At 32.1% G+C, this 15,832-nt stretch overlaps 1 protein-coding gene across 6 annotated transcripts in view; it reads left to right on the top strand.

The window, feature by feature from the left end:
* LOC129963180 (protein grainyhead-like) overlaps window positions 1-15,832 on the top strand; it is a 91,789-nt gene that overhangs the window by 40,341 nt on the left and 35,616 nt on the right. For all 6 annotated transcript variants that reach the window (XM_056077337.1, XM_056077339.1, XM_056077338.1 and 3 more), the window contains exon 3: window positions 11,929-12,174. In XM_056077337.1, the coding sequence (XP_055933312.1) occupies window positions 11,929-12,174 (246 nt within the window). The remainder of the gene's footprint in view (window positions 1-11,928; window positions 12,175-15,832) is intronic.

Here is a 15,832-nt window from a genome sequence, read left to right as displayed (position 1 = left end):
AAATTTTAGAACATAGTTTTTATTTCTTAATTTTCTGAGGCAACAACAGTGATTATTCGTAGGTTTTTAAATTGGTAACTTTTTCATTTATTTGGATCAATTACTAATTATAATTTCATTTTGTAGCATTAAAATTTTGAAAATTATCAATCTACTGAATCAGTTAAAAATATTTCTTTGTTAAGTTGTAATTTAGATAGAAATTTAAGGGAAGAATGTTGAAATAAATGTCCTCATTTTTCATGTACAGCGTTTCTAGACTGATAAAAGCAGTTTTACATTTTTTCGGAGTAGTACTCTTCGGAGCATATTTCACCAATTACTTTATCTCTTGACCATAGCTGATGCATTAGCAAAGCATGTTTGATAACTATAAATCTGAAACGTCTCTTCAAAATTGAACTATCATTTCTACTACTCTCGTATCTCACCTCCATTCACACACAATAATTACGTCTTTCGATTAAACTCATGGCAAAAATTAAGAAATATATGTACAATGTTACTACACAAAGTTAGGCTTAAAATAAATTGTATTTATCAAATAGTTGTAGACAAGCGCCCCCCCCCCTTCTTTTGTGCAGAATTGTTTAACATTTGAGAGTTCATCCTGACTATTTATTTCATCATGACTGACTGACTGATTGACATTACTGTTTTGTAGTCATCTGTAATGAAAACTTCATATAGATTCGCACCACAGAATAAAAACAAAACCCACAAGAATGTTTGAATGATTCGTGCTGCATGTGATATTTTGCTTACAAATATTTCATACCAAAATAGATTTTACAATTATTTCTAAAATAACTAGGAAATGTGCTCCAATTAACTAGCATGACGAAACGTTGTAAACATATTGAATGATTTAGCGACGAAGTGTTTATTACGCTTCCAATAAAGGGAAGTCCTTGGGCTTCTCTTGGAGGTCCTCGGATACCCTTTGATTTACCATGAGATGTGGGTGTGGCGAATTTTCATGTTGTGACTGACCATGATTATCTATAAAAACATTTCCATTGTCTTATGTTGGCGATTTTACTAGACCGCTTGTATTTAACTTGGCGACTAAATCACTCCGTCCGAATCGTAAAAAACGATCTAGATATTAGATAATGTTGGATGAAGATGTTCTGTGCTAGGCAGTAATGGTTGGAATTTGAGCTCTATAGTAGAAACAAGAAAATTGAATGAATATTTTTTAGTGTCGCTATAAGGAATTACAAGTTTAAAAACTTTGATTAGGAATACTGTAAATTTCTTGAATTCAGGCAGAAAGCCGAGATGCTGACTGTCGTCCTTAAATATCATTTTTAAAGATCTCCTTCTCTTGACCTCAATGGATCAGATGTTCTTCTAGCCAACATCTTAGCCAAAGTATGACGTAAGAATTTTGAACAAATTACTCTTCCCTGTTATAAATCTTTACTGACACCAAATATGAGGTATTTCTTTACTAGCTTCGAAGGATAACAACAATTTCGTGTCTTATCTTTAATAATCTGAGTGGAAAATATATACTTTACTCTTTTTTAGAACAGCACACTTCTTCTAGTTAGGCAGAAATATGTAGCTGAATATTATAAAAAAATAAAGAAGAATTAATATATCTGGAGGGTTCTCATTGTGTTCTGCCCCAAGGCCTCCTCTTTTTCTAGACCTCTCTGACCTCTGTTACGTGCGGAGGTTCTCGAAGGCCGTTCTTTCGATCACTCAAAAGAGGCTGCTACAGTGAAAACGCAATTAAACCAGATAAAAAGTGAAACAACAAAACGCTATTAGCTTGGGAAGGAGAGATTTAGCGTTGTGTCCGGAAGGAGTTTTGCATGTTAAGTTTTGGAAAATGGGACGATGTCAAGGTTTCTGTCGTGTTTTCTCTTCTGGTTGCGGCGGCTATAGAAAGATTGAAGAGATTTCCTTTGATGACGCGTTGAAGACGTTAATAGAATTCAGAGCATCGCAAGGAATGTCGCACGTGCTTCGTCTAGATTTAGTACTGGAAAATATAATGTAGAGAAGTTTTAGGGGCTGACTTATAACTTTCAGATCTTACCCATTTAAATCATCATGATATATAATATAAATTTAAATTATACAATTTTTCAGTCATTCCTTTTTACTTCTCTTTTACATTGTCGTATATAAAATGCTATTATAATAATTAAAAAATATATATATAGTATTCGAGATTCTAAGGAATCTCCACGATACTGAACTCTTTGAATTCGCAACACATATTTTTGGCAGTCTGTCTGTCTGTCTATCTATCTGTCTGTGAACATAACTTAAAAAAAACTTTGAACTAGGTGGTTAAAATGTGATATATAGTCTTTACACGAAATTTACAGATTTCTGTCAAATTTTGAACAAAATTCATCTAGAGGAAGTCTGACTGGCTATGTAGTTGTTTCAATATACCATAATAAAATGGAGAGCTAGACGTATAAAATTTAGTACACAAATTTAACATCTAAAGTACAGGTACCTAAAAAAAATTGAAGCGCAATTCTCCGAGGGGTTGATCGTCTGTCTATCTGTATTTTAACAAACTTGTAAACGTGATAACTCAAAAACGTAATGATTTAAACCTTTACACTCGGATGGTGACTCTCCCTCACCATTCAAGACGGTGCATCATTTTGACGTTTTATTTGTTTATTTTTTGAATTTTGATTGTTAAAACTACCTGCAAATGGTAGGAAGATGCGGAAGATAATTTGAGAAAGTATAAATTAAAGCAATTATAATGTATTTAATATTTTTCGGAGCAATGAACAAGTCCTTGTCTTAAGTGAATCAACATGCATCGAATTACTTTTCCGAGTGCAGAGGGTTAAATATATGAAATTTAGCATGTGATGCATCTAAAACATAAATTCAATTTTCGGGTACTATTAACAGTATGCTAAGAATTAATCGTGAAAAAAATGCCGAGGATCACATGCTAGTTTTTTTTAAAATGACCTTACGGGGAAAAACGCTTTTATTAGAAAGTTTCAGATTGGCCAATTAATCTGGTTTAAAATATGCTGCGCTGCAGTTTAAAAGCTACCTTTGAAGATTTTGCAAAGGGATAATGCTGTTTTATGTAGAGCCCCTTTGGAAATCTTGCCATTTCAGAAGCAACTAGAAAATACTGACTGATTTTGGGGAAAGAATTCCACACTGTTTTCTTACTATGAAGATTAAACCTCATGACCTGGCAACATTTCGAAATCACTTCCCTCCCTATTGCTTTTAGTTGAAGAAGCAAAGAGGTGATTTTTATAAAAAAATTACATCAAATCTTTTTAGAGGTTTTTTTAGAGTCAATTCATGGCTTGCGGTAAGGTTTCGGTTTCATGGGCAGCGAGTTCGAATTCCATTTAAGATCCACCATATAATGTGGTGTATAAGAAATCCTTTGGGATCAAATGTCTTTCCACCGATGTTGAGAGGAAAGGGCTGCAGGCTTATGTTTTGTTCTCGTTGTCTGATCATGGTTTAAAATTACAAGGTCGGTCCCAAAATAACGCTCCTGTTGCGTCAAAATGAGATGTAAACTGGGATCAATCCATACGGATGTTAAAGTTTAAGTTCGAAATGAGAAAGGGCTCAAAGTATGAATCAATTGTCTTGTTAATTTTGGTTTATAATTAATTAAAAAAAAGATAATTGGAAGGTCATGACCGCACAACATATTTTATAGGTCATATATTTGCTTGTTAAGATGCGTATGCACTTCTATTATTTCAAATAGGAATGGTAGTTTTCTGAGTACTAAAACCTTTTTGAAACAAATGAATAGCACTTTTCGATACATCTGAAGTTTACATTTTTATTGAATTTAGTGTATGCGCATGCGGTTAGTAGCACCTAAAAATCAAATTTATATTTTAGAATCATTTTTCTAACAGACTGAAACCAAAATTTGACACAGAAACTACAAATGTAGTCTCAAAATCACACACCAGATTTCATATATTTAAATTATTACGCTCTTGAACTATTGTGATTGCATGCTTGTGAAAGTACCGAACGACAAACGATTAACCCCTTAATGGATTTGGTTCTAAATTTTATAAGTATCTTTGATGTTAATTATGTGTACCAAGTTTTATTCATCCAGCTTTATTTATTTTGTAATTATTGTATTAACTTATATTCGGCCTACTAGACAGCGAGACTGCCTCTGCATGGATTTCTCTCAATATTTGATTGAAATCTACAAATTTAGGGTTAAGACCAAATTTTATCTGTGTAGCTCAAAGCGTCTTTGAGTTGACGTGTTCACAAAAAAACATGCAAAAAAAAAAAAAAAAAAATGTGTTTTTCGAACTCAGGAAGCTTCGAAATGTAGAAAAATATAAAATTATCGCATTTTTTGGCGGTTACATTATTTTCTTTATATTTCCGTGAATAATAAAGTAAAGCAAAGATCATATTTCCCATCTTTCTGAATAGCATAAAAAATCTTCATTAAAAATTAGAAAACATTTCTCTTTATTTAATCTGTCTTTTAATAATTTATTTCATATTTAAAAAAATAAAAGAATTTTTCTATACTAATCGATTTACTGGTATTTAAAAGCTTTCAAATTGAACTTTCTTTCTTTTTTTTTTCCCAAAAGAAATTGCCAACATCAGCGGGCGGAATTAAGATTGCACTTACACGTCTCTTTCGCATAAATCTTTCTTCAATTTCCAATCAGTTTGTAAGCTAGGAGTATATTTATTTCCTTTTTGCTTTCCTTCTTGTTTCTACTTGGCGAATCGTTAAGCCTCGAACGTAATGCTCTCCTCCATTAATTAACAACAAACGTCGAACTGATAAGCTCATGGCTGGTTATAATCCTCTTCGACTTCTAGGAAGGGCGCGATTTTCACGTTCTTAGACCTAATTTTATATTCGTGGCGCTCCTTCGGTCCATTGTATCCATTGTTTTTGAGCGAAAATTTGGGCGTAGGCTCCTTTTGACTACCGAATCTAGATTGAGGCTACAGTTTCTACGCCTAGGTTAAGGCTTTGCCAATCAGGGTTCGAGTTTCTTCATTCCTCCTATCACGTGGTTCAAAGCGTTTTTATAATGATTTTTTTATTTTATTTAAATCCACATCAATTGAAGGGTGTGGGGGATATTGGGAGGCAAGCAACCTTTATCCGTCTAGAAAGACAAACGGTGGTTGAAAAATTTTATTTTTTGGCTAACTTTCGGAACAGCTTGGCATAGCTTAATTTGAATATGCTACATACGAAATTCTGATTTTGCATTTAAGAGCATAGAAGTTGGTTGATTAGAGGTTTTAATCCGAGACTTGCCTTATTTGAGATCAGTCTTTATTTCGGGTTATTATATCATAAGCTATGGCGTTGATTAATGAAGTTGAAAAGTGATTCGAGATTGCTTGGTGATGGTGAAATTCTTTTCGCCAGAGGTGTTTCCGGTTCAATTATCGATTTCGGTGGAATCAGCGGGTCATCAACCTTTGTTTTCGAAATCAGGCATGTCCAGTTCAGATTTGACGTTCCTGGACACGCCTTTCGTAAGTCGCTGAAGATCAAGATCAAGATTCGCATTCTCCTTGGAGGCAAAAAAAAAAAAAAAAAAAAAAAAAAAACCACACCTGAAACTGGTCTGGGTTCCGAAATTCGAGCAGTACGTCCTTGCCGTCAAAAACATATCTAATTAATATCTTCTTTGTGCAGTGGGCGTCGGATGATACGGGTAATTTGAAAACAAGAACGGTGACGAGCAATTAATATATTTTGCATGGTTCATTATCTGATCAGCTCAAAAATTGTATTGTGATATGCAAGAATTTCGGAAGCAAAAAAATCAACTTCTGAAAATCAATTTGGAAGCAAAATTTTTCAAGAAATAATATCGTCTGTAAAGTTTCCTATTTCTATACTCGCATAAAAATATATATCACTTTAATGATTACCAACTTTTGATTTTTAGATTGGAAAATGAATATATGCAGGGGTGTTTGTGCTCCGGGGAAACCCCGGAATTCCGGGGATTTTGAACTTCGATACCCGGAAATTCCGGGGATCGTCGTTCAAAAGGAAGTAGGAATAATAATGAATTATTTATTTTGATCTGGGTAATTTTGTTTGCTTTGAAAGCAGAAAACGCAAGGTCAGTGTGTGTGGTGAAAACTTTTCCTTTCTTTCTCCAAAGGCAGTGATAATGCGTGAAAAGGGGGAAAAACTTCTTTTTTGTTCTTTCCTTATTGCGAGTTATGACTCATTCCCCCGGTTCTCGGACATTCTCTTCTGGATTCTTTTCGGCAAGTAGGCGCGGCAGAAAAAAAAGGGAGAGACTTCGTTCGACCAGATGTGCGATCACGTGACCTGGGTTCAAAGGTCTTAATTTTGCAAAAAAAGTAATTCATTGAACTTTTATAATTAGGTCATTCAATACTTCATAATCGTAATTTTCCATTTCTCCCCCCCCCCCTTCTCGAAACTCCAAAATGTCGGTAGTAAGTCCGTAAAAGTTTCCGGGGATTTTTTGGGGTCCCACAAACACCCCTGTATATGACTTGGAAGTTGGGAACAGATATTTGCAGTGTATATATAGAGTAAAGTAAAAGTAATTTTTGATCAAAACGCTTGAACTGTCAAAAGCGTACTATGTTAATTTTTTAATTGTTCAACTAAAAATTCATACCTTGCCCAAAAGCTTTTGACTGAACAGAATTCACGCCCCACAGTTTCAAATTATTATTTATTTTATAGCACATTATTATTTTTTTTTATTATTATTTTTTTCAGAAATCGTACACTAAAGTGAAAGACTTGCATTTGAAAATTGATTTTGGAAAGATAATTGCGTCATCAAATTTAGATTTAAAGTTATGATCTGATTTATCATATTTGATTTTTGAAAGCTAAACAATTCTCTTAAGACAAAATACTTTACTTAAAAAAACAAAAATGTTTGTGGATAAATTTATCCATCTAGTGTTTGTGAAGATATTTAAATACAAAATCTATACTCCACTGGAAATTAAGATATTATATTCTGAACATATCAATTTAAATTCGTAAACATTTGTTTGACAGCGTTTTATTTGTCCTTTGTCCGGGATTAAGACAAGAGCTCGGAAGGTTTTAATTTTCATCATTTCCGAATAGTCTTTATCCAGTGACTTCATTAAGTATTATGTTTAAGACAAATGCAGTTTTTATCTCTCATATACAAAGTATACAAAATGAAAGTATTGTAACCGTAAAAAATCTAATCTCGAAATTTTGATGGATATTCACGTTCTCAGTTCGAAAAAAACATATTTGGAACTATGTCTGTGTGTTTGGAACACTTTATGTCAAAAACGGTTTAAGCTAGACAAAAGAAAGTTGGCGTATAGTCTTTACATGGAATTTGTTGAACTCTGCCAAATTTAAATAAAATCCATTCAGAGGAAATCTGTCTGTCCAACTGTTCGATCATAAATTAACACAATAAGTACAAAAGGAAGAAAACTTGATGGGAAGCATTTGGTATAGAGATTTAACATCGAAATGTAGATATTGATCAGATATAGAACAAAATTCGTCAAGGAGTTGACTTTTTGTTATAAAATCTGCATAACAGTAAGTTGTATTTTTCCTGTTATTGTCTAAGGAATAATAGATTCATTAAAAAGTATAAACAAAACGGGACACATTTTTCTCTAATCCTGCGCCTAGTATATTGTGTTTGTTTCAAGAAACAAAGATAAAATAATCAGTGCATAATACTTTATGAAACTGCTAATTAAAAGGTTACCCTCTAAGCTCTTAAACATGGAGCTTAACAGCGAAATTCTCTGCAGATGATAAGCAAAAATGTTTCCTATTCATCTTGTTACTGTTTTTTTTTATACACGTTTCTTTTGTCTTGCTTAATTTCTTGAAACAACAAAACTGTAGTTTCGAATGGACATATTTTCTTTTTCTTTTTAATTATTGCCATCGGAAAATACTTCATAAGTAATGTGAGAAAATTGCATTTATTTTATTGACCTTTCCATCCTTGAACCAGTTAAACTTTCTCAAATGGTTTTTTATTGTTGATGGTACGAATATGTACCATTACGGATAAATGGGCCGATTCACTCATGCGTGAGCATTTATGTTAGCTTAAAACTGTGTTCATTATTTAAATGTTATTATGAGGTTCATTAGTTTTAGAAAATATTTATCATATACATTTAAAATAATCTCTAATTATAAATTGCAATCCCAAGTTGGTTTGCTGGAACAAATTTCTTACTAAGTAAAATAAGCCAAGTTAATCGTTTTGGCCACATCTCATTTCATTAACATTTGTCGATTCTTTTTTTCAATTTTAAGTTGAAATTTTTAAAAATAATCAATATAATCATTTTGGCCGTAATATATTTCATTAATATTTGTTGAATAGCAATTTTATAATTTATTAATGCTTATCATTTATTAACAATATTCGATAAAAAGTTTGAATAAATATGGGACCGAGGGAAGTCTATAATTTGAAAAAGAATCCCTAATCTTATGAAGCCTTCTTAAAAAAAATAGTTTGCTGGTATTATGATGCATTAACGACATAATCCTATTGCCAAATATATTTCTTTGTTGTCACAGTAACTTGCTTCTTTGTATAAAGGTGCGAGCCGGAGATATCCATTAAGTTATAACTTTTTATTTCCAGAAGATTTACAATCTGAAATTAGAAAACATTACAAAACAACAAACTTTTACTTAAGATTAACGCTGTTTTTTGATGCATGCTTGTATCACTTACAATTCTGTCACATTTTATATTTATTCTAATTTATTAATTAAAAACAAAAGGATTCATTTTGGTATTTGATTATTTAATCATTAAACAAGTTTAAATGCGCTTTCAGTTTTCAATGACTTATTTCCTTAAATTCCGTGTTCTTTAATTCTGATGATATTACAAGGCAGCCAATCTAATCATGGTCCAATAACTAATTACTAATATCTTTAAAAAAAAAACCACGTGCTTTCAACTGAAAAAAAAATGTTTTTAACGATATAAAGTATTTTATTTCATGTTGTTTCAGAATTAAAGAAAATATTAAGAAATAATCAATCGTAATTCCAATTAAATATTTGCAGTAGAATACTTTTGATATACAAGCATTTTAAACAAAAAAAGTTCCACTCTTTTGTGGACCAAATCTGAATCTGACTGTGATACGAAGCTTTGATTTTCATTTTTTAGACCAATCAAATGCCATTGTTTTACTTGAGGTGGGAGTTACTTGGTGGATCTCGAGCAAAATCTACCAAGGTCTAAAATAGTAGTGAAATGGTTTAAAATAGTAATTACTGCATAATTCAATCAGTTTCAGCTGCAAAAAAATGGAACTTATTTTGCTTAAAATATTAACATATAAGGATAATTGCACTAATAGAACCGAGAGACATATTTGGACATATAGACTTATCCCTTTGGCTACTCTTTTTTGAAATCGTTTTCTCTTCATTTTCTACTCAGGTTAAGAGAATAAGTTATAATTTAAAAAAAATTCTTCAAAAAATTATCCCAGTAAATTTTAAGCCAAAAGCTTGGATATAATGTTGAAATGCATCCCTAACCCACAAAGAAAAAACATCAACTGTTTAAACTAATTTTAAAAGGTTAAAGGGATGTATATGTTCCCTTAGCAGTCAAAGGGTTATAGACCGAAAAACATAACTTCATAATTGTTTTCTGCAGTACATTTATTAACTAAAACAACACAAAATATAGTTCTAATTTATAAATTTAAAATACTAGTCTATTCTTAATCATTTAGTAATTAGCTATTAGATTATTAGCCACGATTAGAGTGGATTTTATCCATATCTTCAGTCAACGTCCTTATTGACTAAAGAGTTAAAGATAGATAAATTAAAATATTTTAAGCACGATTTTATAACAATGAGACTCGGCATAGTAGGTGCATAGTTAAGTATTTCCATTAGTCTTCATTTCTGTCTAAATGATCCCAGGACTTCATTAATCAGTAAGGTACTGAACTCAAGTGCACTACACCTTATTTAGTATGGTGCCTTTCGCACCTTTTGTCGTGATTTCGAGCTTTATTTGACGCACGAAGCTGAATTTTCCTGCAATTGGGGAAGAATGCGTCAACAAAATCGCATCGGTTCAAGTCGTGTGGGTATTGCGTTGAGTCATCTCACGAGTCGGAATACCCGCCGAAGCCTGGCATGGTTATTTACGGAAAATTCTTCGAACACTGGGGTGTTCTTCAAATGTCAAGTTCAGCGGTAATATCATTTACAACTGGAAATAAAACCCGATATTGAAGCTTTCCTGGTTGGCAGTCTTTCAATTTTTTTGCGTTTATTTTTATTTTTTTTATTGTTGAAAAACAGGTTTTCGTTTATGTTTACTTTTTTTTCCCCTGCTTAAACGTTGTAAGGTAAATCCAAAACGGGGGGGGAAGGCTTTTATTTATTTAATCAGAAGGATCTTTTAATGCTTTAGGGATCTTACTATTTATTTACGTGTATTGATTACTAATTTCTTTAAGCTTTTGTTATTTGATGAAATTTTACTTCTTATGTTATAGTATTTTGATAATTGATCTGTGCCCAACATTTATATTTTGGAAATATGAAGAAGAAGCATAAAAAAAAAAAAAAAAAAAATATTGGTGATCAATATACACTTTTCAAGAGTTTCTATTATTATGGATAATTATTCTTACAGTTATATCTGTTACACTTAAATTTGTTAGAACGGTATTCAAAACACTCATTTGGTGTAAAGTAATTTTCCTTGTCATATATATAATATAACAAATGAAAAGTTGAGATGCGTATAAAAGTAAATTGACCTCTTATGGGCTTACAATACTTAATGATATCACCGGTACAGAAAAGTTTAACATACGCGCAACAAGAGATGAAATTGAATTAATTCATTCGCGATTTATTCTCTAGATTCTATCTATGTCTATATTCCATCTTTCTATCCAGTCTGCACCTTTAGTGCCTTTCTCTTTTCGAAAAACTTTTCAATATTTATGCATCGAATTTAACCGTTATATGATCTTTATTTTAGGAGCCATGTAGTAAATTTCAATATTGACTCTTCCAAGAATTCTTTTTGTAGATATCCGAAACCCTTAAATGGAATACCGGACCATGTAAATTCTCTACTTCATCAAATTGGAATAAAATTAAGCTATTAGTAACATCAGTGCATTCCTAATATCATCATTCAGGATTGAGCTGACTGTTCGATAGGCATGCAAATGCTACCTTATCTAATATATAATGCACTGGGTTCATTCGTAAAGGCATCTAAAATCTTGAGCTGGTACAAGCTACGGTGATTGATACAGTTTTGGATTATTTATTAATCATACACATAATATAATTCTGGTCATATGAAAAATCCAATTGAAATTATAGAGTAATTGTAAACCCGCTTCTCACTTATAAGTTCCAATTTACCGGTGAAAACTGTCTTTCTTTTAGTATTGAAAGAACCATTCATATTTTTAGTTTGTCCTCCAGACATCCCAGCTCTTGGCGGGGAAACCACTATCCAATCAAAACTTTATTGTTTCCGCCTCTTTTCACACTTAGAATAGAAAGTCGCAAATACTAGAGAGAAATGTGGAGTATAGGTGTTCCGGGCGCCTCAGATACAAAAATATTGGCACGCTTATGCCATTTTTTATGGTAAAATATGACAAAAGGACGAATAAATATCATTCCTCGGGAACCATTTTCATATTCTAATCTTCAGATGATTACTGTCGTCAAATATCAAATTATTTTCTGAGGTCTTCTTACCCCCGCATAGCCGTTGTTGTGTTATAATCCGCTTACTTGTATTAGTTCAAAATAGCTTCACCGGTGTCCGTAATATCGAAATGTTGAATAATTTTTATTTAATATTTTTGTAACCATTTTTCTTTTCTGTTTTTCAGTATCACAATCAAAGATGAACCTGAAGATGATACCCCTTCAGTGGTGGTGGCCTCCAACCACACTCCTTTGCCTTCCATTTCAGAAGAGAATTGGAGAGCCTATTACCAACCTTCTCTGGTTGTGTACAATGGTATACCTGAAGACCAGATAAGTGTATATGAAGCAGCCACTGGTTACAAACTGCCACCCTTGGGAAAGTTCGGTAAAAACCTTGTTGGGAAACTACCAGCATCAGCCATATGGAGGTACGTTATACCATTTCAGTTTTCAACCAAAGTCAAGTTTTAATTATTTTCACTAAATATCAGAGGTATTATTTATTTTCTTCAGTATCAATATGAAACTGCGTATTCTGTATACATTTAAGATACTTTCTGATTATTTTCAAAATTCATGAGTTCATTGGATTTCTTTTTATAGAATGGTTTTTACTTATGGGATGACAATGAAGTAGAATGATCAAACTTAATGAAAATTCCTTCCCGTCCCCGTGTTAAAAAAGTAATTTATAATTCACGAAGTAAACAGTCACAAACTTCATTAAATGAATGATCAGTTTCAAGGATATAGCCTTAAATGTTAACATGTTGTTTTATACAACAAAAATATTTCAAATCTAATTTCATCAGCTGAAAAAAAAAATTACTCGTTTACTTAACTTTGATTAGTCTAGTTCTCGCATACGCTGCAGAAACTTGTGCAATGTCTGAGAAAGATAGAGGCTCTTGGTGTATTTGAAAGAATTTTAAGCAGCATATTTAGTGGCATTAAATGTGTGATAATTATTAGAGAAGAACCAACTCAGAAATTATCATAGTCTTTATAACCAGATTATATATTTATTGCATTATAGAGGATTAAATAGGTGGGGCTTAATAAGATTCGATTACAATCGAGCCGCTAAAAAGATTTATTTGGCTAAACCTTTGGTACCTGGAAAAGAGGGAACCGAAACTTTGGTGGATTGACTGCCTAGAAAGACTTGAGGGGGCAAATTGGAAAACCTAGCCAAAAATAAGACGTCATGGAATGGAATCTGGAAAAGACCTGGGCTCATCCGTAGCTGTCCACTAATGAAGAAGTCCCAAATACTTAATAGTCGAACTTCAGGTTTTGGAAATTCGATGGAGAATGAATGTATCAGACCAACATTTGATTTCTCAGACTTAATGCTATGGTAGTCGCTTTTCTATAATCGTGTAAGCTGTCGTGAAGAATTGTTGCTGTAATAGCTATGCTCTAATTGCTATAATAGAGCTATGTCTAGATAACACGATTACTGTAGTATGAAACATCGTTACTATTCCACAAACTATAATTTAAAAAGCATTTTCTGAAGAAAAAAATTATTACAGAGGATTACTTCATGAAAGGCCTTCAAAAGAAACATTACAACCAAAGAAAATGTGCACAGTTTAAATTCTTTTAAAATATTGTATTATTACTATATTTAATCTACATAAAATACAAACCAGAGCTTTAAGTAATTATTTGTCCGTGCAATCCTACTTGTTGCAATTCCGAGTTAATCAAAATTAAGCAGTGGTATACCATGAAATTAAGGAAATAATATGGTGTATCTTGAAATTAATTCAATGGTATTCCTAATTTCTAAACCACACTTAAAGTGTGGCAACAATTTTATTCGTTAAATTGCTTTATTTAATTGTATGGAATCAATTGGAAAATGAATTCATGTTGAAATAATTGTAACTATTAAATGCAAAACAAAGTTTTACGATTTACAATTTTCAAGAACAGCGCCTTAATAATACTGCATTCATTTTAGCCTTGTCTTTGTCGCATCTGGCCATTCATTAGTGTCTCTGTATATTATCTATCTAAATGAACTATTTCCTTGTAAGAATGATGTCATCGATATTTAAAGTTCTGTTATGCCTCCAAGAATGGAGTATTTGTCATCTCTTGTAGTGACCGTCACCTTTTCAGTGTTATTGCATCTGACCATTGTAATGGTTGCGGCCATGAGTTCAGATGCAAATTAGGGTCTAATCGATTTCTAAATTGGATTAATGTTTTCTTCGTCTCTGCGCACAGTTCACGTGATATGTTCCTGAGTGGGACAAGGTCTTCCTCGTGCCACAGACACGCAGAAATTGTTTATCTGAAAGAGACCGCAATTTAACTATTTCTCTTCACTTTTAATTATGCAGCTGCGAATTTTCGAGAAGAAAAGCGGTTCGTTCCATTTTTCTTCTTTTGGGGAAATGGTAGATTTCTGAGGAAAATTCAGGACGGTGAACTGAATCTGAAAGGCCTTAGTTGTATCTGGGCGTTTCTGATATCAAATCCTTCTTTAGAAATGCTGAGCACTACAATGTGTTTAATAACGCTTGCAATTTATTTACTAATACCTGTCATTTAAAACATAATTTTGATATTAAGAAAAGGGATGTAATACTATAAATATATAAAAATGGCATGTTCTTTTAATCGTGGATTTGAGACAACAAAGAGCATTTGGAAAATACTAATTATTTATTAAATATATACAAAGGTTTGAATAGTAGGTTTGAACTTTTTTTCATTAAATAGAAGAATTAACCTTAAACTACTTTTCTACGCACTTTCTATCCTTAAGGCAGTTTTCAACAACTTAATCAGTGTTTTTCCATTCTTAAAAAATATACTGACCAGTGACAGGAACCATAAGCACTGAAGGTAACGACTTGTTTAATTTCAAACCACCGATTGAATAAATGTGCTATCTCGTGTCACATCAGTATAGAAAAAAAAAGTAATAAAAACTTTTGCAATTAAAGGAAACGTTCAAGAGCATGCACAATGTCCTCTGGAATAGGAAAAGGATTTAAATAATTGATTTCTGATCAAGAGTTGAAACTACATAAGCTTTAAAAAATCGGGATACCCTCATAAAACATCGTGAATCCAAAACGAAAGTCGTCAGGCAGGGTCTTCTTTTTAGTGGCCGGGGGGGGGGGGGGGAATGGTAGAATTTCTCATCACAAAAATGCTCGACCACCTACTATCAGTGACACATAACGACTGATTCAGCAATTCAGCTGGAAGCAGTTGAACCACCTCTCCTTTATATTCAGTACACTGACTTGATAGAGAGTGACAACCACTTATTTTTCCGCCTCAGACTTTCTTCTGACGGTCAGCTCTACTATTATAATGACATGAACAATGCGGAGCAAAAATGGCTTCATTGGCGGTGTCGTTTCTAGTAAAAGAATCAGGCAGAAAGAAAAATCGTATCACAAAATATAAAAATACTTTTCTAACCACGGAAATTGTTAGAAAGTTTTTTAAGATAATCTCTGTTATATAATAACAAAAATCTGAATAATTTTTATGACAAATCTGTATTTATTAGATTCGCCTTTCTGCAAAAAGTCGAGCAATTGAAAGTGAAGGACAAGAAATTCTCAATTGGAATAAATATGAACTAACCAAACGATTTTTTTTAAGAATAACTTTCTTATATGATTTAAAGGAAATTAAAATTTAAGATTCGTTTTATAAATTGAACATTTCTGACAGAATTATCGATTGGTAGTATGTCATTATCAGAGAGATTCATATTGCTTTCAAAATTCTTTTTCTCTTTCTTTTCTTTTTTTTTAATTTATTAATTAATTTATTTATTAGCTGTAACAAATTTGCCAGTGTTAATTCGAATATTTCAAATCCAAAATTTTGCTTATTTTAAATATCGAGATAGATAAATTTAAAACTGCATCAACATTTAAAAGTTGAAGAAACGTAAAAAATAAAGTAAAAGAATTAAAAATAAAGAAAAGAAATTTAAAGTAAAAAAAAAATTTAAAAGGAAATTAGCTCTAATTGTAAAAAGCACTTGCCACAATTTTTCAAAATTTGGTTTTGATTTATTTTAAAATCCATTTCTAAATTTCT

This window comes from Argiope bruennichi, chromosome 3, assembly GCF_947563725.1.
Source record: "Argiope bruennichi chromosome 3, qqArgBrue1.1, whole genome shotgun sequence".
Classification (NCBI taxonomy): Eukaryota; Metazoa; Arthropoda; class Arachnida; order Araneae; family Araneidae; genus Argiope; species Argiope bruennichi.
The sequence above is the reverse complement of the archived record's forward strand: the minus strand, read 5'-3'. Positions and strand labels throughout refer to the sequence as shown.